Source organism: Petaurus breviceps, unplaced genomic scaffold (assembly GCF_028583685.1).
Source record: "Petaurus breviceps papuanus isolate PSGF00001 unplaced genomic scaffold, PetGlider_PUasm1.0 99, whole genome shotgun sequence".
Lineage (NCBI taxonomy): Eukaryota > Metazoa > Chordata > Mammalia > Diprotodontia > Petauridae > Petaurus > Petaurus breviceps.
The window spans coordinates 25,896,685-25,917,976 of record NW_027187465.1 but is presented as its reverse complement, the minus strand read 5'-3'; the positions used below and the strand labels follow the sequence as shown (position 1 = coordinate 25,917,976).

The following is a 21,292-nucleotide window of genomic DNA, read 5'->3' as shown; positions in this document are numbered from 1 at the left end:
CCCCTACCCAATATGGCTGATGACTCCCCTACCCAATATGGCTGATGCCTCTCCTACCCAATATGGCTGATGACTCCCCTACCCAATATGGCAAGCTGATGTATTCATCCAGTTAAAGACAGAAATATAAGACCACATGGTGGCCTAGTGCTCCTACCTTGGTAATTTCTGGACAAGGGGAAAATGAGCTCTGGCCAGCAGACTTCATTGTAAGTGCAGTCATGGCTCCAGTAACTGATCTGAAAACTGCAAGACACCTTGGTAAGTGGCAAAGCCAGGACAATGCCAAGACAGATCTGATAAAGGGCACCAAAACGTCAAAGGATTGAGGGTGGCTCAGTGGCACAGTGAATAGAGCACTGGCCCTGGAGTCAGGAGGACCTGAGTTCAAATCCGGCCTCAGACACAACACATACTAGCCATGTAACCTCAGGCAAGTCACTTAACCCCAATTGCCCCTCAACAAAAAAGGTCAAAGGATCCCAGAACTAGAGAGAGTTGATAAGGTTGCAAGCTCAGAGTTCCTAGTCCACACCACACCTGCCGCCCCTTTCCTAGAGCCAGAGGAGGAAAATTTGGTCAGAAAGGTGAGATGTCATCCCCAGGGTCCCAGAGTCAGGAAGTGTCAGAAGCAGGATTCACATATGGATTTTTGTGACTCTGATGTCAACATCTATCCATTATCTAGTGCTTCCTAAACTGTGGGTCCCAACCCCATATGAGAGTCTCGAAAAATCTGGCAATAGTAAATGGTTTCTGAATGAGCAATGACCAAAAAATAATTAAAAATCAAACACATAATGAATCCAAGGTACTTCTGGCAGCGCTTTCCCAATGCTGCATTGGCAACTTCACTGCAGCGTTGGTTCTGAACACAAAGCATACCTACTTTGCACTGTGCATGCCCTCAGGCCATGCAATGCCAATGAAACACTGCCCAAACTTGAAAAGAGGTCTGAAGTGGAAAAAGTTAAGTAACCCTGCTTATCCCACCAAATCTACCTTCTTTTTAAAAGTGTGTATGATCTCACTTCCTAACAATGTCAGACACTAAAGAGGCAATGAAGTGGTTACCTTGTCAGTGGCTCGGATAGTTGAGGAGGTATTGCAATAAACTGAACTGAAACACTGATAGGGAAAAGACTAGGCTTATCTTCACAGTTCATCCCACACGGAAATTGCCAGGTGACAGAAGAAAAGCTGAAGAAAGAGATTCTGGTCATTAGGCTACAACCTACTCCTGGTGTAACAGCTGGTAAACCTCCCCAACAGGCAAGCAGACGCTGTGGCAATGGCTGGGGGCCTTTTTGTTCAGTTTCTTACTCCTCTATCTCAAACCAAGCGGGGCCCTGGTCAGAATGAGCATTCCGTTCATCTCGGAATCTCACGTGGATCATCCACCTGCACCAGCCTGGAGTTAAAGACAGACTGAATGGACCAAGTCCACTCAGGATGACCCCTCAATGCAATGAAGAGGTCCATCCATCACACTTCAAAGTCTGTCACTGTGAGGGTATCTGAGGTTTCAGGGTCATTGCTATTTGTGCTTCTCTTGCCCCCAGTTAGCGCTGCCCCAAGTAGCTTACCTGACCTCTGCACCAAGTATCATATGCTGGGGCACCCCTTCCAAATTACCACCATCAGAAATAAGGAGCCGAATAGTCATCACGGCAGGCACATCATGGCAGAGGCCTTTTATGTCTTTAAGATGGAGATTGTCCCCAGAAAAAGGTGCATCTCTCCCTGTAAGAACAATGACAAGTTATGCCTTTGGGAAAGAATGACACAAATGTTCTCCCTACAATGCAGTTTGAATCTGATAACATTATAGATTCAGAATCATGAGACAGCAAAATTCCCATGTACAAAGACTGACTGAAACCAAGACTAATCCATTACAAAAAAAGATAACAGCAACTAGCCATCCCCAGGGCTGCCAATAGTTCTGATACACATAGAAAAGAGTAGAAAACCATAAGGTCACATCTTTCTTTTTTTTTTAAAGGTTTGAAAAGTATTTATCTTCTCAACAACCCTGTGAGCTATGAGCTACTTCTAAAAAATATTTGTTTTAATTTGCCAAGATCTATTTCTCATCATCCCACCCCAACTATTCCCCATGCCCCTCCCCTAAGAACACAAGAAAACACGTATAGTCAATCAAAACAAATTTCCACATTGGCCATATCCAAAAAAATTTGTTTCCTTCTGAGTCCTCCACTTTTTTTTATCAAAAGGAGAGAACTACATTTCATCACCAATCCTCTGGAATCGTGGTTGGTCATTACATTAAGAGGGAAGGAGAAAGGATCAAGCATTTATACAATGCCTACCACATGCCCAACACTATGCTGAGCACTTTTTTACAAATATTATCTCATTTTACTCTCACAGCAATTCTGGAATGTAGGTGCTATTATTATCCCCATTTTATGGTTGAGGAAACTGAGGCAAACAGAGGTGAAGAGACTAGCTCAAGGTCACAGAGATAGTAAGTGTTTGAGGCTAGATTTGAACTCAGGATTTGCTGGCTCCAGGCTCAGCCCTCTCTCCACTGTGCCACCAGCTGCCTTGATGCATTCCATCATATTTATAAACTATTACTTATTCAATCATCCCCAATTTATGGGCATCCCCCGCACATTCCCATTCTGTGCCACCTCAAAAAGAGCTATAAGTATTTTTGTACATCCTTAGAATTAATTTTGCTGAAGATTAGATGACTCTCTTAATCTACTCTCCCTCTAACTCCGCTTCCCCCTTTTCCCCTTTCCTTCCTATATCACTGTTTAGTGAAATGTATTTCTGTACCCAGCTTTCTGTGTGTATATTCTCCCTTCTTTTGACCAGTGCAGATGAGAAAGAGGTCCAAGCCATCACCTGCTCCCTCCTGCCTCCTCTTCATTTGTACAGATGTCTACTTGTACACCCTCATTATGTGACATAATTTTCCCTAAACTTCCTTTCCTTGCCCCCCCCTCCACTTTCAACTGTGTTCCTCTTCCCTTCTCTTTCCATTCTAAAGATCAACACACAATAGAGCCACTCCCAGGCCTTGTCTAATAGGACTCCCTCTATAAATCCTGAGGACAACTGCGACCAGAGAGGACACATGTATCATTTCCCTAAATCTGAATGTAAGCAGTTTGATTAGTTCTTTATCCTTGTTTCTATTTTTCTTTTCACTCCTGTTTTTGTAGATCAAAGTTTCTCTGTAACTCTGGTCTTTTTATTTGGAATGCTTGGAAGTCCTCTACTTCACTAAATATCTTTTTTTCTTTTTTGTTTTTATTTGTTTTTTGTTTTGCCCTGTAGGATTATACTCAGTTTTGATGAGAAAGTTATTCGTGGTTGTAAACCCAGATCTTTGACCTTGTGACCTTCTGGAATAACACATTCCAAGATCTCTACTCCTTTAAAAAGGTGGCTGTTCAGGGGCGGCCAGGTGGCTCAGTGAGTAAGAGCACCAGCTCCAGTGTCAGGATGACCTGGGGATCAAATCTTGGCTCAGATACTTAGCACCACACCCAGAAATAACTGGCCATGTAACCTTGAGCAAGTTACTTAACCCCGATTGCTTTAAAAAAAAAAAAAGGTAGCTGTTAAATATTGTTTGTCCAGCTAATAATTCCCTTTCCAATTCTTTCTTCCATAAGTTCTTATTTCTATTCCATTTTTTTTCCTCAAGTGCTTTCATTCCATTTAAAAAGTTTTTTTTAATCTCTTCTAGGAATTCTAGTCAAGTTTATGTCTAACCTGTGTTTTTTCTGAGGTTTTGGCTTATATATGTTTTAGAGTCATTCTCTTCTGCATCTCTGCCACCATAATAGCTCATTATAGTGGAGTTCTTTTCTTGTTTGCTCATTCTCCCAGCGTACTTCCTGACTGCACACTTGATGTTAGGCCTGGGTTCTGTGCACTTCTGGAGGGAAGGAAGGTCTAGGGTAGTTCTGTTGCAGCTTTTTTTTTTTTTAGAAATTGGGGTTAAGTAACTTGCTCAAGGTTACACGGCCAGGTGTTTCTGGGTGGGTGCTAAGTATCTGAGCCTGGATTCAATCCCCAGGTCATCCCGATACTGGAGCCGGTGCTCTTACTCGCTGAGCCAACTGGCCGCCCCTAAGCAATCAGGGTTAAGTAACTTGCTCAAGGTTACATGGCCAGTTATTTCTGGGTGTGGTGCTAAGTATCTGAGCCTGGATTTGATCCCCAGGTCATCCAGGCACTGGGGCCGGTGCTCTTACTCGCTGAGCCACCTGGCCGCCCCCGTTGCTGCTTTCTTGAAGTACTGAGTTACTCCAGGATCTCAGGGATATCTCAGGCTGGAGAGCTGCAAGCTTTCAGTGCTCTCCAAGTGGCTGACCCAAAACAAAATCTGACTGCTACTCTGTGGTCTGAGTTCTGCAAGCTTCTCACTTGGGTTTGGAACTGAGTAGTAGCTGCTGCCAGGCTCCACCCCTATTAGTCAACTGAAAAACTCTGATAGCTCTGAGCAGGAAAATTATAGGCTTCCCTTTGGTCCAGGATTCCTGCCTTGGTTATTCTCGTTTGATTAGATGCTGGAAGCTTTGAACTTAGGGGCTGAACTGCAGCCCTGCTGCTGGTGGCTTCTGAATTTCCTCCTTTCTCTGTACATCCCCCAGGGTCTCCCTACCTAGGATCACCCCTAAAAGCAGGTTCCCTTCTCACTCTGCCCTAAATCTGTGACCCCAGAGTGGGACATCACTATGTCAAAGTCAACGTACAGTATGTCCAACTGCAGCTGATCAGACCAATACAAGCTCAGAAGACTCTACTACTGGTCAGGCACAGATAGTTCACACAGACATCTGGAGTGGAGATGGCTCTAAATGTTCACATCTCACATTTCTTTTAAGCTACTTCAGTTCTGCTTTTCTCATAAAGCACAGTGCCTTCTTTGAGGAGGGTACACCATGCTAACCAGTCCTTTAACGGTCTCTCATATCACAAAATCAAAACTAAGATTCTTCAGAGAGACCCCGAGAGTATCCTTGTGTCACTTCTTCTGACCTCCATGTGAGTGCTTGGCTTGCATGAGTTTTCTGTAGTCTTTTAGGCAAACATGCTGTAATGGCGATGGGAATCTGAAAATATTCTCTGCCCCCTAATAGGCCAAATGTAATCACACAGAGTCTGTGATAGGAGGAGTTTGCTGAAGGGTAGAGCAGAGCCCAGAGGAGGCTGAGAGTCAGAGCAGTTAAGAGCTGACGGGAGGAGAGGATGCACTCAAGGAGAAAATTAGGCTTGTGAGTGTTTGTTTGTGGGAAGGCTAAAGGATAGTGTGGCTCTCTGCTGTGCTATGGTGTATGAACTTCTTTGTTACTATGATGGCTTAGGCTTTCTGGTTTTGGGATTCAGTTTTCTGGTGTCTGAATAAATGTTCTGCTTCTGGCTTATGTATGGAGAGTCTGTTATATTTTGCAATTGAGAACTATGCTGGCGTATTCACATTCACCACTAGCACTGTGAATATTGTGTTGGCACTACACATGCATTTGGACTACATGGTCAACCCACTGGAGTTGCACTCTCTGCAGCAGAGTTTGAATGCTTGGAAGTTTGGTTGGAGAAAGGACCTCAGTGTCTGGTATCTTATCCTGCCAGGTAATTTTTAGAGTCTTCCTAAGACAATTCAAATGGAAGCAATTGTGAAAGAAAAAGCTTTCCTGGCATGGCACTGGTGGACTATACAGGTTTCACAGACATACAATGAGGTATGTGTGAGGTCAGTACAACAATGCAGTCAGCACAACAGCTCTGTAGACTTTTAATATGGGAGGCAGTCTAATACCTCTTCTCTCCCACACTTTCCTTCGGAGCCTCCCAAACACTGAGCTAGCTCCAGCAATGCATACATCAACTTTATCACCTACGTGGACATCCCTGGAAAATAAGAAAACTTATCCACAGCATTCGAAATTTCTCCGTTTGCTGTAACCAATAGTTCCTATATGGATGGTGGAGAAATTCTTGTTTTCTTGGTGTTAATTATCAGGCCAAAATTAGCACAAGAATCATCAATTCATATTCTGTTGCGTCTTAGCCTCAGGGACTGCATTAAGTGCCCAATCATGTACCAATGACAGCTTACGCCAACTCTTCCTTCACTTTAGTCTTGGCTTGTAGCTATCTTGTCCATCTCAACCATACACAAAGTATAAAGGAAACATGACTCCAAAGCTACAAATGGCAATTCACATAGATACACTATCTCACATGCAGCTGTAATCAGTCTGACATGTATTTATTAAGCACCGTCTCTGTGCCAGGCACAGAGTGCTAAGTGCTGAGGATACAAAAAAAGGTAAAAACGAGTCCCTGCTTTCAGGAAGAGGAACAACTGGAAACAACAAAGTATTACAGACAGGATAAACTGGAGACAAGCATCAGAGGGAAGGCACCAGGGGAAGGGGGACAGGCCAGGGGGAAGGCGCCAGGGGGACAGGGACAGGCCAGGGGGAAGGCGCTAAGGGAACGGGGACAGGCCAGAGGGAAGGCGCCAGGGGGACGGGGACAGGCCAGGGGGAAGGCACTAGGGGAATGGGGACAGGCTTCTTGCAGAAGGTGGGATTTTAGTAAGACTTCAAGGAGGACAGGGAAGGCAGGAGGTGGAGATGAGGAGGGAGAACATTCTTGGTATAAGAGACAGCCAGAGAAAATATCCAGTCTGCAGATGGAGTGTCTTATCCTAGAAACAGCCAAGAGGGCTTTAACTTACGTATTATTTCCAGCCAGCCATCGAGAAGGTTATAATAATCTGAGTTGCCTTTCTTGGCCACATGAGTAGCTTGTACTAATGAATTAAGTCTGTTAGTAACCTCTGCCCTGCAAGAGAGATTAAAGCATTTATTATCTCAGAGCCAAGTGAACCTGGCCTCCAGTCTTATTTTACTGGATTTAATCATTACTTGCATAAGAAATATCTTAAGTATTTTTCTTGGGGAGCAGCAACTTGGGGTTCCCAGGAAGTCCCAAACTTTGTGCCAGTCCACATACCCTGAGGGTTTCAGTAAGCCTTCTACATACCCTCAGTCAATGTGAAATGGAAGTGGATTTTGGAGTTTACCTTGTATATGCACAGGAGTAAAACAGATTCATTAATTTCAGTAAAATAATGTTATTTACCAAATATTCCTGAACCTCCTTGATAAGCTTCTCATACCTAAGTTGAGAAACTCTGGTATAGTGGATAGATTCTGGACTTCTGAAGCCTGGAAGGCACGGGGTTCTGATTCTGCCTCTAATACTCACTAGCTTCACCGTCCATATGTGTCAAAAGAATATAGCAAAACCTGAGGCACTTTATCTCCTGAGGTTATTTTGAGGTTTGGACGAAACAATGCAGGTGAAGTGATCAGCAAAACTGAAAGCATCATTTCAATGTCAGTTATTATGACAATGATGATGCAGATGATGACGGCATTAGGAGTTTGCTGGGTTTCCCAGACCAAGAGAACATATGTATTCACGAAAATCACTCACATTTCTCAAGTGCTTTGTAAAGTACTTTCTTCAAAACAACTTGGTGAAGTGAGTATTATTAGCCCCCCACTTCACAGAAGAAGACTGAGGTAGGGGGCCATTAACCGACTGGCCCGAAGTCACACAACAAGCATCTGAGGCAGGATTCAAACTCAGGCTTTGTGACTCCAGGTCTCCCTCTCTTCCCACTACACCAAGTTGCCTCTCGGAGTGCCAGGTGTGTGGAGGCTCCCCACTAGGCACCAGGGGTGCCAACAGTCTCTCTGCCCGTCTTTAATTGATAATCTAGAAAGGAGAATGAGGCTATACCAAGAACTATAATGCAAGTTAGAATGTGATTGTGACTGGTTACATAGATAAAATGTGGCACTCCCCCCCTTCCTTCAGTACACCCATGGGCAGTGAAGTGGGTAGAGTCTGTATTATTCACAGTGAGGTGACTTGGACTCTGGACTCTGACAAAGCATACAACTGCCTACCGTTGCTGTTAACTGTTTTGCCCCAGCTCTCCTTCCACTCACAGACTATCTTTTCCTTCCTCACACTCTTGTCTTTGGGCAACTCCCTGTAGCCTTAGTGCCAGCCTTTGGGAAAGACATGTGAATAGTCTCCATTACACCTGGCATAGGGCTAATGATTCTCTGCACAGATCCCTGATTGCTTCTGGACAGGGCATCAGCCGTGCCCCCAGGGAGTACCCTGGAAAGCCCAGTGGGAAGGTCAGAGCCACAGACATGACCAATACCAAAAGGAGGCTACAATGGCTGGTTTTATTCCCAAAAAACAGATCTATTGCAGAAACGTGATTTATCTGAAGCCAGAAACACCAAGAAATTGCTCTACAAATGTGTCTGCCTTGGAGGCCATGATTACCCTTAGCTTGGCTACATTTTGGACAGACTTTGGTTTTGTGACAGAAGCTCATAGACTTGGAGCTGGAAGGGACCTTGGACATCATCTGGTACAAATTCTTCATTTTATAGATGAGGAAACTGAGGCCCAGGAAGTCTCCGTGAGGTATCCAAGGCCACCCAAATAGAAGTAGGCCTGAACTAGAACCAAGCTCCTCAGACTCTGAATCCAGTCTTGTTTCCACCCTACCATGGTGGCCTTTCTTCTATTATGAATTATGTTTCACATCAATACCTCTGAATGACTCTTCAGCAAGCCAGTCCAATGGATCCAATGAGTAACTTCTGCAAGCTACTCCAAATGCACTGACTTCCCTTTCTCACCTGAGCTGGGTACAGTTTTCATCAATGCCAAGCTCCAAGAAGCATCCAGATACAGCATCTTCTCCAAATAAAACTGGGATGGTTTCTATTCCAGTGCACAGACCCCTGCCAACTACAAAAAAAAAAAAGGCACTGTTAAGTCAAAGAGACTTTATTTCGCACAAGTTTTTATTGGCATTTCTCTTAAGGAGAAACAAGGTCCCAGATTTTTCCAAACATGGTGGTTCAGAAGGCACCATGGATCCAATGAACTTTCCAAAACCAATTGCGGGCCAAGACAGTCCTTGTGCCTGAGCACATTAGCTGGGTTGCCACGAAGGGCCTTCTCCAAGGATGAGATGCAGGCTCTGCCAGCAGAGGGCAGTAACCAGAACAGACAGAGCTGGGCCCCTCCTATCAATGATGGATGGCACCAGTACCCACTGTACCCACCAATGACAGACCTGTCAGAATCCAGGATTCCTCCTTCTTCCCCCTTCTGAACCAAATCCTGATAATCAATCAATAAGCACCTATTAAGTGCCTACCATCATGTGCCAAGCGCTGTATTCAATGCTGGGGATACAAAGTGAAAATGCAAATAACCCCTGCCCGAAGGAGTCTGTATTCCACTGAAGGATGAAAACACATATACAGTCAATCAATTAACAAGCATTTACTAAACACATAACTATGTGCTAAGCATGGAAGATAAAAAATACAGAAAAAAGACAATGGAGTGTCCCTGTGTTACTTGTATTATTTGCTTCTATGTTTGTCTCCTTCATTAGCAGGCAGGCTCCCTGAAGGCAGGGATGGTCTCAGTCTTGTCTAGATACATCCCCAGCACCAAAGCTACACCTGGCACACAGCAGGTATTTAATAAATGCTTAAGAGGTGATTTAGTCATTAATCAATACTTTCCTCCAACTGACCGACACATAAGTGGAGTCTGGGAGTGTGTGTGATGGTCCAGACACACCCATAGGCCCCCACCTCTGCAAAGAAGGCAGGGAGATAGATTTTCTCCTCTCTTCTCTGGGACTAAGGCCAACCATTTATAATTATATTTCAAACATCCAAAATAAACACTCACATCTATCTTGTATTCACAATAAAGTAAATTCAGGATGTATACAAAAACCAATACACTGAGACTAGGGGAGAAGGACCTAACAGCCAGAGAAATGAAGGACATGGTACATGAGCTTAACAGTGAGAAGAGATGGCTCTACAAGGTATTGGTGAGGAAAGAGAGCACTCCAGGCATGAGGGACTGCTTGTGCAAAAGCAGGGAGGTAGGAAATGAAATCTGGAAATACTGAGGCCAGCTTGGGGGGGGGGGGGGGGAGGCCTGCAAACCATCACTATGACTCCAAACATCATCAAAGGCCTTAGGGAATAATCTGTAGAAACAAAAGTGAAAGGAGTCATGGGTTTCATTGCTCTGTGTGAATCAGAAAACAAGGCTGCCTCTAATTATGACCGAGAATTGAACTAATGATAACAAACACATCATGCTTACCTGGTCGCCAAAGGTTCAAAGTGGTGATATTATCCTCACTTCCGATATTCAGGGCTCTCACAGGCTTGCCAAAGCAGTAACCTAGGTGCCCGAACACAAAGGAGGAGGCTTAATAGGCTTTTCTCCTAATAGGATTATTCTAGACCCTTGGAGTTAGGGGGACACCCACCCTTTTAATTCTGTGACACAAAGGGCTGCCTCAAGCAAGAATGCAAAGAGAGCATGCCAAACCAAACCCAAGTAAGAGCCAACCAAGGATGTTCAAGTGTCAGAGGCATAAGAACAGAGCAGTGAGACAGGCATCCCTGCCACTTTTAAAAGTGGGACCAGTGAGGTGGCTAGGTTGTGCAGTGAATAGAGCACTGGCCCTGGAATCAGGAGGACCTGAATTCAAATCCTGCCTCAGACACTTAACACAAAAACTAGCCATGTGACAGGTCCATACCTCCCACTTTCAGGCTTTCCTGCCTGGGGGCACCCAGCCCAGCTTGGGATTGCTATTCTCTGCAACGCAAAATAAACCTCTTAGTGAACTGGATAGAGAGCCACAGACAGGGTTAAAAGTTAGGACTAGAGAGGGGCCGCCAGGTGGCTCAGCGAGTAAGAGCACCGGCCCAAGTGTTGGGGTGACCTGGGGATCAAATCTGGGCTCCGAAACTTAGCACCACACCCAGAAATAACTGGCCATATAAGCTTGAGCAAGTTACTTAACCCCAGTTGCTTTAAAAAAAAAAAGTTAGGACTAGAAAGGGTCTGAGAGGCCATTGACAAGAACCTGAGACCCAGAAGGTGCAAGAAACTAGCTCAAGGTCACACAGGTGCCATGTGGCAGAACCAAGGGACCCCCTGACTACAAATCCAATGGTCTTCCCACGGCTTTCAGAGTGAACCTCAAACCCCACTTCCAGCTCTCAAAAAACCCTGCCATTCTGGAGACTGTGCAATTGGATTTTAAAATAGTTATTTTATTAGCACATAAAAAAATCCATCCACAGCTTGTTCCACATTTCCTAACAGATAAGAACCACATTGTCTTTCTGTTGAAACATCAATCATTAAATAAAGAGAAACCTGAATCCACTGATAACATTCCAAGAAAGGAGACATGAGAAAAAGCATACATTGTCTCAGTAGAGCATTTAAAAAATGTATGTACAAAAGCACAAAACAAAATGACCACCTCTGTTCTCTGGACTGGAGGAGCCTGTGGCTTCTGCAGTGTTGTAAGTCCCCAGGAAACCATTCATCTCCCTGGGCAGACTGCACCTTCTCTCCCCTTTCTACCATAGGAGAAGCCCCTGAGGCCCTCACCACTCATGTGACTTGAGCAGGGTCACCAAGCCAGAATGTCTCTGTTATGAACTGCCAAACTGCTCTTCCCATGGGGCAGCTAGGTTTTGCAGCGAATAGAACATCAGCCCTGGAGTCAGAAGGACCTGAGTTCAAATCCAGCCTCAGACACTTAACACACACACACAGAAAAAAACTAGCCGTGTGACCTTGGGCAAGTCACTTAACCCCAATTGCCCTCCAAAAAGCAAAAAAAAAAAAACTGGCTCCTCCCAGGTCCACTTTACAGAATAAATGAATACTCATATTTAAGTTCTGGATTTCCATACTACATTGAAATGAAAGGTCTGGTTGATCTGCAGACTTGAGGTAGAAAAGGATAGGAATTTTTTTTAATACATCAACTCTTGATTTTTTACACCAGAGGAATTAAAGTATAACCATCTTACCTGGGTTTCCAGATCGTTTTGGGGAGTCTGTAGTATCAAAGCTTAAAAATGTTACTTTAAATCTCTGCATCAATATTCCTAAAAATAAAACAGCAACAATAACAAATACGACAAGTACTATTAATTCCCATGGGAAATAATGAATCTGTCCTGTTTCTTGGACTTCTCAGAAATGTGTTTTACCCTAAACATTCTTGCTGATATCTTCTACTTTTCTGCCGACCTTAATTTCCAACTATATATTTCTACTTCCCCCAAATTCATCCTGAGTCTCCCCAGAGGCATCCCTTGATAGAAGAATAAAAAAGAAAAGAGGGGGTAAAAGTGGTCTGCAAAACTAACCAACACACAAACCAAATCTAGGAGTCTATGTGGCATTCCACACCCACAGGCTCCCACTTAGGCAAAGAAAGCTGGGAGAAACATATTTTCTCCTCTCTTCTTTGGGACCAAGGTCTAGCATTTATATTTTAAATATCCAAAATGGATGTGTGCCACACCTCTCTATCTTTAATGAAGTCATAAGGATATGCACAAAACATGTGTAGCCTGTTTTAATCACAGGTATTCCAAAAACAAGGTAAAAAAGACTACAAATAAAAATCAAATTCTCTGCCTCTCCATGTATTACCTTGCTGATCTACATTAATTTTTGCCCCAATGACTTTGATTTTGAGTTCGGCGATCGTTGTCTCTTTCCACTTGAAAATATAATGCTCTTCCACACTCACATATTTGAATGATGGCTCAGGGGGAAGAAATATTTCTGTAAACAAACCCACAGTCAGTCCTCTGAGCTGCAGACTCTCCTCTGAACACAGTCAGATGCAAGAGACACAAAAAGAGCCCCTCCCTCCTCATATTCAGTAATATCAATGGAAATCTAAGTGACTGGCTGTCACCACTTTAAGTCACTATTTTAAATGGTGAAAATATAAAGCCAAAAGGGTCAGTAAAAAAAAGCTGCAGCCAGCCCTAAGGGATCGTTATCTTCTCTTAAGAGGGTTGGGGCTGATTTCAGAGGAGCAGAGATGGAGAGTTGGAGGTGCCCTCACAGGTCATCATGTTACAAATATGGAAACAAGGCCCACAGATGTCAGAGAGCCACACATGTCATGGAGCTGGAGGGCCCTTGGAGGTCTCAGGCCCAGCCCCTCATTTTACAGATGAGGAAACAGAGAAGAGAAGGAATTGGCCAAAAGTCAGACAGGTAGCAATTCCCTGCTGGTATTTGTACCTAGGCCCTCTAACCCTAAATCTGCATCCTTCTGTTTATTTCATGTGTAACTGACACCTACTGTTTTTTCCACAAGTCACTCCCTAGGAAAGCCTTCCTAGTAAACCTTTTGTTATGATGGAGAAAACTAGTTAAGCCAAACCCATGTCAGAAAGCATAGGCCACATTCTACCCTTATATTCCCACATCTCCTTGATGGGGCAAGAGTACTTTGTAGCTTTTCACCAAACCAACATATTCCATGAAGTTCTAAAAAGTCATATTTTTATCAATAGGTCCATCAACAAGCATTTATTAAACATCTATTATGTGCCAGGTGCTGAGTTAGGTGCTGGGGAGACAGACAACATGAAATTGTTCCTGCCTTCAAGAAGCTTATATCCTATCTGGAAAAGGAGATGTTCCCAAAAGTCTCCTATACAGAATCATTCTTTTCAGCTTCTGGCAGAACTTTCAGATAGGTGGGACCAATGTGAGCATACAGAAGTCATCACAATGAAGTACCTGTATCATAGATGAACTTGTCTAAGGCAGTTGACTCCTCATAGATCACTTGGGGTACAATGAAGCCTAGGAAGACAAAAAGAATCACCTTGGTGGGTCTACATCACACATCAGAATCTTGTTTTCTTTCTTCAAAGAGAAAGCCCTTCACTATTTTACTATGGTAAATGCTATGCCAACCTCTCCCTCTCTGTCCACCTCTGCCCATCAGGTATGAGTACATAGGCATTCTGGGAGACTGGCGCTCATCCACACCCACAACAAAAGAGACACCAGAGTGAGGAGCAGCACAGGTCAATGGTGCTTCCAGGGGAGAACTGAAGCCCCTGCTGCTTGGCTATGAAAAAGAATCTATCTCCACACACTTACTTATTTATTCTATGCTTATTACATTGTCTGCTATTTCTCTATACTGGCAGAACCCTTGGCAGGTGGCAACCCTCTCATCTGACCTTCTTCTCAGCCCTCTGAAGTCAATGTGGCAGCTCCTGTTCTTAGGCCTCCCTAGGAACAGGAGAAGGATGACAACAGCTCACATTTACATATCATTTTACAATTGTTTTCTCATTTGATTGAGTGTATTGGAGTCAGGAAGACCAGAATTTAAATTCAGCTTCAGGCACTTCTTAGTTGTGTGACCCTGAGCAAGTCACTTAACCTCTGTCTGCCTTTGTTGCTTTATCTGTAAAATGGGGCTAATAATAGTGCTTATCTCAGAGAGTTGTTGTTAAGATCAAAAAAGATAATATTTGGAAAGCATTTTGCAAGTCTTAAGCACTACATAAATGCTAATAAAAATTAAATTAATTAAAATTATTAAATAGCAAAGTTTCTTTTAAGTATTTTGAAAAATAAAATGGCTTCCCCAACAGATAACTGAATATGTTCTGACTGAAGTGGTCCAGTGGTAATATTTTCTAATGTCATGGGGGCACAATGGAATGGGAGCTTTTATCGTTCCTCCCCCCACAACAAGTACAACATACCTCCATTGACACCACTTTTTATTCTCACTTTACTAATATCTTCCCATTCTTGAAGTACCGCCAAGTCAGTAACACAGTTCACATCAAAATTCTGAAGGAAGGCCACAGGTGCCTCTTTAATACACTGCCCCACTATGGACATCTAGAGACAAGATGAACACAAGATTAATGATTGGTCTTCCCGCCACCACAAAATCAGTGGGCCCCAGCCTCCTGGGCATCTTTATGAGTCCTGCTTCTTTTGTTATTAAAGGTTCATCAAAGGCTAGCTGGTAGACCTGGGCACTGACTTTTTCCCATCATTTATTTACTAATCAAGGTGGGGAACTGGCTTAGGAAGAGACCTCATTTTCAAGCCCATGGTGCTGACAGCTAATTCCCATAGCTCTGTCAGGTCTACAAAGCACTTCTCCTACATCATTTCAATCAGAGTCACACAAAGGCAGGTGCCATTCTCACTATTTTAAAAATGAGTGAACTGAGACTCCAAGAGATTTGGTGACTTGCCCAGAATAACCCAGAAAACAAGTGCCCGAGGTGGAATTCACACCGGGCTCTTCCTTCATACTGCTTCCTCCAATCCAGGCATCTCACTAAGACCCACATGCTGACTGCATTCACCCTTACTGGCTCTTTCCTACCACAGGTGAAGTCTTAAAATTATCACAGGAAAGGCGTCAGAAAGCAGTTTGAGGATTGGCTTGGGTAAAAAAAACTCACTGCATAATTTGAGCTGTTTAAGAATTTGGATCACATGGGACTCAGACATATTCTACTGAATTGCCTTTGTTTCTCTAGCTTCTAGCCGTGATGGGGCTGGCAGAGTGACAGCCCATTCAAGGGCTAGTCCATAGGGTTTCAGTCCAACAGCTTTTTACCAAACTAAGAGCAAGCAGGAAAGTGGAAGACTGCTGATCTGATCCCTCTGACACATGACGAGATGTCAGAGAATTAGTGTCGGGCCAGCCTAGCAAGGACGGCTCAGCAGACTGGGCACTGGGACTTACACTTAGGAACACCTGGGCTCAAGTGCCTCAGACACTCAGACACCTGACAAACTATCTGACTTTTCTATTCCTTAGTTTCCTCATATGTAAATGAGGCAACTAGACTCATGAAGAGTCAAACACAAATGAATGACTGAGCAACAAAAAAGGTGAAATGAACTCAATCCATAACCCTGAGAAGTAGATGCTATGATATCTCCATTTTACAGATGAGGAAATTGATACTCTGTCACAAGGTAAAAATGCCTTGCCCAGGGTCGCCCAGTGAGTGTCTGAGGCCACATTTGAACTCAGGTCTTCCTGACTCCTCCGAGCAGCTAGGTGGTGCAGTGCTGTAGCACCAGGCCTGGAGTCAGAAAAATCTGAGTTCAAATCTGGCCTCAGACACTTCCTAGTTGGGTGACCCTGGATAAGTCACTTTACCTCTATTTGCCTCAGCTCCACATCTGTAAAACGGGGACACACTAGAAAAGGACATGGCAAGCCACTCGAACACCTCTGCCAAGAAAACCCCACGGATGAGTGCATGGGGTCACAAAGAGTCAGACACAGCTGAACAGCAACTAGGCCAACTAGGTCTGTCTGCTGCGTGCTGTCTCTAACGTGGAGCTGTGACAAGTCTTACTCAAAAACAGGAAATGGAGAAAAAACATTAACAGGGCATCTGTGTAACACAGATTAAGCAGGAAGGAAAGCTTCCAGCACGCCGGGAGGACATTTGGTGGGAACAGGGAGGGCATGGCCAAAAGTCCTTCAGGTTGGGCCATCACTGAAATCCCAGATCCATTCACTACAGTGTCTGAGAAAAAATACAAACAAGGAGAAATGATGACAATGGCAGCTCGTCATGGCCGGGGCCGTTCTGTGTTCGCTGGCTCCTTAGGGCCCAGCCCCGCATCTCACACAGGATGAGCCGAATGAACAAGACTGACTCAAGAAGACCAGAGAGGCCACATTTGGAAACTGAAGTCCTGACCTGGGGAATGGTGAAAAGGCCTTTTTCCACTGTCATGAGTGGAATGTTCTGCGTATAGCCAAAATCCGACAAGTCTTCCACTTCGATGGCTATAGGTAAGGCGAAGCTGTGGTCATCTCTATGAGAACTACAAGTTAAAGAAAAAGAATTCTTATTCACATTTTTAACTATTAGCTGTTCAGCCAAATGTCATTAGTTTGACATCATTCTTTCAAATGCTCAGCACAAGATAAACTTAGAAAAACTAAAACATGGAAAAAAAAACATTTTTAAGTCAGCGAATTTCAGAAAGGAATTGTGCCTCATAAAAATCCTACGTTGTCTGTGACCAACCAGAAAAGTAGCTTCATTGGCTTTCAGGACAAGAATCATTCATGGTCCACTGGGTTTCGACTTACATTAAGCCTTGGAAAAAATAACCAAGGAAAGGAGTGTTTTCCAGGGAGGAGTGAACACACAAGAAGGGGAACCAATCCGACATTTCTTCTGTCATTGGGTTAGAGCACAGGTGGTCAAAAGGTGGATTTACTTCTCCACCAAAAACTCCTGTAAAACAGTATTCTTTGAACAGGTCTATTAAAGCAGGCGTGCATTCCTGGAAGGAAGACACAAAAGAGCAGTCAGTCCACATGCCGCGCCCCCACTGTTCCCATCTGCCACAGTCTTCCCAAAAAAGGAAATGTAAAAATGTTTTTACAACCCCCGGCACCGAGGCCAGATATCACTGCTAAAACCAGAGTGGGAGAAAGGCTTGACTCTGGAAGCAGATGGTGTCTGTGCTGAGACAGAGAACAAAAACAAGTACAATCCATATTTCACACATTATTGGGGCCAGAAAGGGTAAAGGGGTCTGTTAAGACTTGGGGCCATTGAGGGGACACTTGTGGTCAAATGATATGTGTCAAGTCAATTAGACACAGACACAAACCCTGCCACACAACCTTGATTTAGAGAACACAAGGGCAAAGCACCACAAATACTGCATGAACCCTGAAACACAGCACTGTCTTATGGCCAAGGAGACAAACTGATGTTCGTTCTGATGACCCCGAGAAATCAAGGAAAATTCAATTATGTTTCAGAGACTCTCTTTACTAAGATAAAGTAATGTTCTGATCAAGACTGGTTCATTTTTTTTAAAGTTAACTGTCCATATGCCAAGGATCTGTAATTTGTGATTTTGCTGACCCGGGACCCAAAGGAAACTCCCCATGTGGGAATTTTCTCTGTTAGTCAGTCAGTTACTGTGTGTAAAGCAGAGTGCTAAGTGCTGGGGATAAAAACCAAAAGCCAACCTCTGTTCTCAAGGAGTTCCTTGTCTAAACAAAGACACAGCATGCAGCTAATTATGTATAAACATGATCTCAGGGGAGGCAGGGGAGGGAGAACAGATAGGGGAGGACAGGACTGGGAGGGGACTGGGGGGGAAGGCTTCTTCCTGCAGAAGAGAGGGGCTGAGAGGAGGAGGAAAAGCAGCCCAGGCTTGCATCAGGCCTATGTTTAAGATATTACAAGTGGACCGGTGTAGCCAGACAGTAGAGGGTGGGGGAGAATGGAGAATGTAAAAAGACAAGAAAGGTCTCAGGAGACTGGGCTATGAAAGGTTTTAAAAGCCATACTGAGCACTCTGCATTTGCTCCCAGGAAGCAATAGGACATGATCAGACCTGAACTTTAGGAAAATCCCATTGGCAGCTGAGTGAGGAGAGCTTTGAGGCAAGAGGGCAAGAGTCCAGGGAGAGGTGATGAGGACCTGAACCTGGCCTGTGTGAGCAGAGAGGAGGGGGTGTACAGAAAGAGAGGAATATGTGCAGGGCGTGCCAGTGGGGGCTGGGCATGACCCCCCAGGTACCAAGCTACTGGGAGAGTGGTGGTACCTTGGACAGTAACAGGAAAGTCGGGAGGAGGGAAGGGTTTGGGCTGGTGAAGGGGAGCCCCAATCTGAGATGCCCAATGGGCAGTGCAGACAGGGGTGCACAACCAGCTCCGTGGAGCCATCCAGAGCTGTGGAATTATTCACATGGAGATGACCCAGAAGCCCATGGGAACTGAGGAGGTCCCAAAGTGAGGCCATAGAAGAGAAGGAGGCCCTGACCTGGGCCTTAGGAGACAGCTATAGTTAGTGTGCACAGCCTGGATAAAGATCCAGTGGGAGACTAGGCAGAGTGGTCCCACAGGCAGAAGAGGGAGTCACCAGGAGAGAAGGGGGTCACCAAAACCTAGAGAGGGGAGGATCCAGGAGGAAAAGGCGATCCACATGGCCCAAAAGGATAAGGACCAAGGGAGGCCCATTTCATCTGGCAAGGAAGAAGCCACTGGTCATTCCAGAGAGAGCGGATGCCCTGCAGCAGGGAACTCAGAAGCACGTGAGAGGACAGGAGACTCCTCCTGAGCTGTGACTGGGACACATCTGGGGACCCCCTTCCACAGGGCCTTGTGGTTAAAAGGCTTGTGTGTGAGTGCATATACATACACACATTTTGGGTCATACACACATGCATTTGCACACATGCATAATTACATGTGCACATGTGCTTACACTGTGTATGTTTTTACGCGTCCCTTCTCTCTACCCTATTAAAAGACAGGCTTATCTGTCCTTCTGTCCTCAGTACCAGGCCCAGTACTCAGCACACAGTAAGCCCTTGATAAATACTCACTGACTGATGGATTGGTGGTGAAGAGAATTTCCATTATCTGTCCAGGGTCACACAGCCAGTAAATATCCTGAGGCTTGGTCTCCCAGATCCAAGCTCAGTACTCTCTACCCATGGTGCCTTGGCTTAAAGACACAAGCTTCAACCCCCCAACAAAGTTATTTATCCAAAATACTTCCTTTGCCAAGAGTGTCATATATCAGCGGTATTTGCAGCAGCATTTTAGTAAGGAAGTGCTACATTACATTGTAGGTAACACAGTGGGAAAGCTGCAGCCTCAAGGCCACATTCAACCCCTTAAGTCCTCAAGTACAACCCTTTGACTGAATCCAAACTTCACAGAACAAATCCCCTCAATAAAAAGGTTTGTTCTGTAAAACTTGAACTCAGTCAAAAGGCCACACCCAAACGCCTAGAAGGCTGCATGTGGCCTCAAGCCTACAGGTTCCTTACCCCTGATCCCCACAGTCAGTCCCTTAAGTGTTCAGGGAGGGATGGATCAGCAGTGACTCTGGTGGCCCTAGGAGGCCTCCCTGGACTCAGATTCTAGGATGCTTCTTCAACAAGAGGCCTAACTCTAAAAAGGAAATACAAATATGCTTCTTTTAATGTTACAACAAAATCATGTGCCCAAAGCTTACACCTCACACTGTGGAAGCTTAACAGGGATATACAATTCCCTCCTTAAAATGGGCCAGTACAAAGAACAGAGAAGTCATCTGTTGTAACTGTGAAATTCTGAGAGTGAAAAACAGACACGCAGCGGCAATCAACGAAGGCTGGGCCGGGCCTAGGGGGACACCAGTCCTCCTGCCTCTCTGGATTACCTCACTCCTTTTCAAATCAATCTTAGGCTGGACTGCATCAACCTTAGCTCACTGCAATTATTCTGCCTTTGTCATGACAACTTCAAAAACCCAGAAAGCTATCAGGCCTGCTATGTATGGGATTTACTGTGTCACTTGTGGCCCTTTTTACTGAAATGTAGCTCATTCTCACTGGGCTGCTCACCCTCCTCCTCTGGCCTCCTGGCCTCTTCCCCTTTACCTCTCTTCCCCTCAACCCTTCCACCCAGCCCTGGTGGCAGTAAGTTTAAAAAGAAAGAAAAAGAAATAAAGCACATGAAGAAGAATTCTCCTTCCTTACCATTCAAGATGCTGTCAACGTAAAATAGGGTCTGCTTTCTTTTTAGCTCCTAGCCCAGGACCTTGAAATTCAATTCAACTCAACAAGCACTTATCAAGTTCCTATTACACTCTGTACAGCTCAGTGATGCAGTGCATAGAACACTGAGCCTGGAGTCAGAAGACCTGAGTTCAAATTTGGCCTCAGATACTTCCTAGCTGGGTGACCCTGGGCAAGTTATTTCACACGTTTGCCTCAGTTTCCTCATCTATAAAAATGAGCTGGGGAAGGAAATGGCAAACTAGGCCCAGTATCTTCACCAGGAAAACCCCAGACAGGGTCATGAAAAGTCAGATATGGCTGATAATATTATGTGCTAGGCTGGGTAGAACAGCAAATTGACAAATGGCCCAAGAACCCTAAGACCTGAGTTCAAGTCTAGTTGTGTGATCCTAGGCAAGTCTCCTAGAGCCTGGGACAACTCTCTCAGACTGGAAGCAACCTTACTCACTTTAGCAGAGAATGTCCTCTCTGGGGAGTGCTCTCTACCAGTTAAATCAAGAGTCCAGTACCAATAAGGTTCTGGCAAGATGCAAGGGCACAATGACTAGAACCCTGCTCCTGTGTAATGGAAATGCAAATTTAAAGATCTTCCCTGCCCCTAGGCTAAAGTGCACCTGGAGTCTGGGGTGGGAGGCTTGCTTTTCAGTTGATACTTTTTGATTGGCCAGTGGGTCCAAAAGGTTGTTACATTCTCTGAGCCAGGAGAAGGCTATATAAGCCCTGATGTGTAGCTTTGTTTTGGGGGCTCACTTTGAGAAGT

General features: G+C 44.6%; 1 protein-coding gene across 2 annotated transcripts in view; it reads right to left on the bottom strand.

Moving 5' to 3' along the window:
* The window catches only part of TCTN2 (tectonic family member 2), a 37,106-nt gene that overhangs the window by 3,307 nt on the left and 12,507 nt on the right, over positions 1 to 21,292 (bottom strand). The window contains exons 6-17 of one of the 2 annotated variants that reach the window (XM_069081406.1): positions 17,087 to 17,283; positions 16,689 to 16,815; positions 14,706 to 14,847; positions 13,720 to 13,785; positions 12,610 to 12,744; positions 11,979 to 12,056; positions 10,240 to 10,320; positions 8,736 to 8,847; positions 6,737 to 6,843; positions 1,587 to 1,743; positions 1,075 to 1,200; positions 158 to 246 (exon numbers count right to left, since the gene is read on the bottom strand). In XM_069081406.1, coding sequence (XP_068937507.1) covers positions 158 to 246; positions 1,075 to 1,200; positions 1,587 to 1,743; positions 6,737 to 6,843; positions 8,736 to 8,847; positions 10,240 to 10,320; positions 11,979 to 12,056; positions 12,610 to 12,744; positions 13,720 to 13,785; positions 14,706 to 14,847; positions 16,689 to 16,815; positions 17,087 to 17,283 — 1,417 coding nt within the window. The remainder of the gene's footprint in view (positions 1 to 157; positions 247 to 1,074; positions 1,201 to 1,586; positions 1,744 to 6,736; positions 6,844 to 8,735; positions 8,848 to 10,239; positions 10,321 to 11,978; positions 12,057 to 12,609; positions 12,745 to 13,719; positions 13,786 to 14,705; positions 14,848 to 16,688; positions 16,816 to 17,086; positions 17,284 to 21,292) is intronic. The other variant, XM_069081407.1, reaches the window with a different exon arrangement.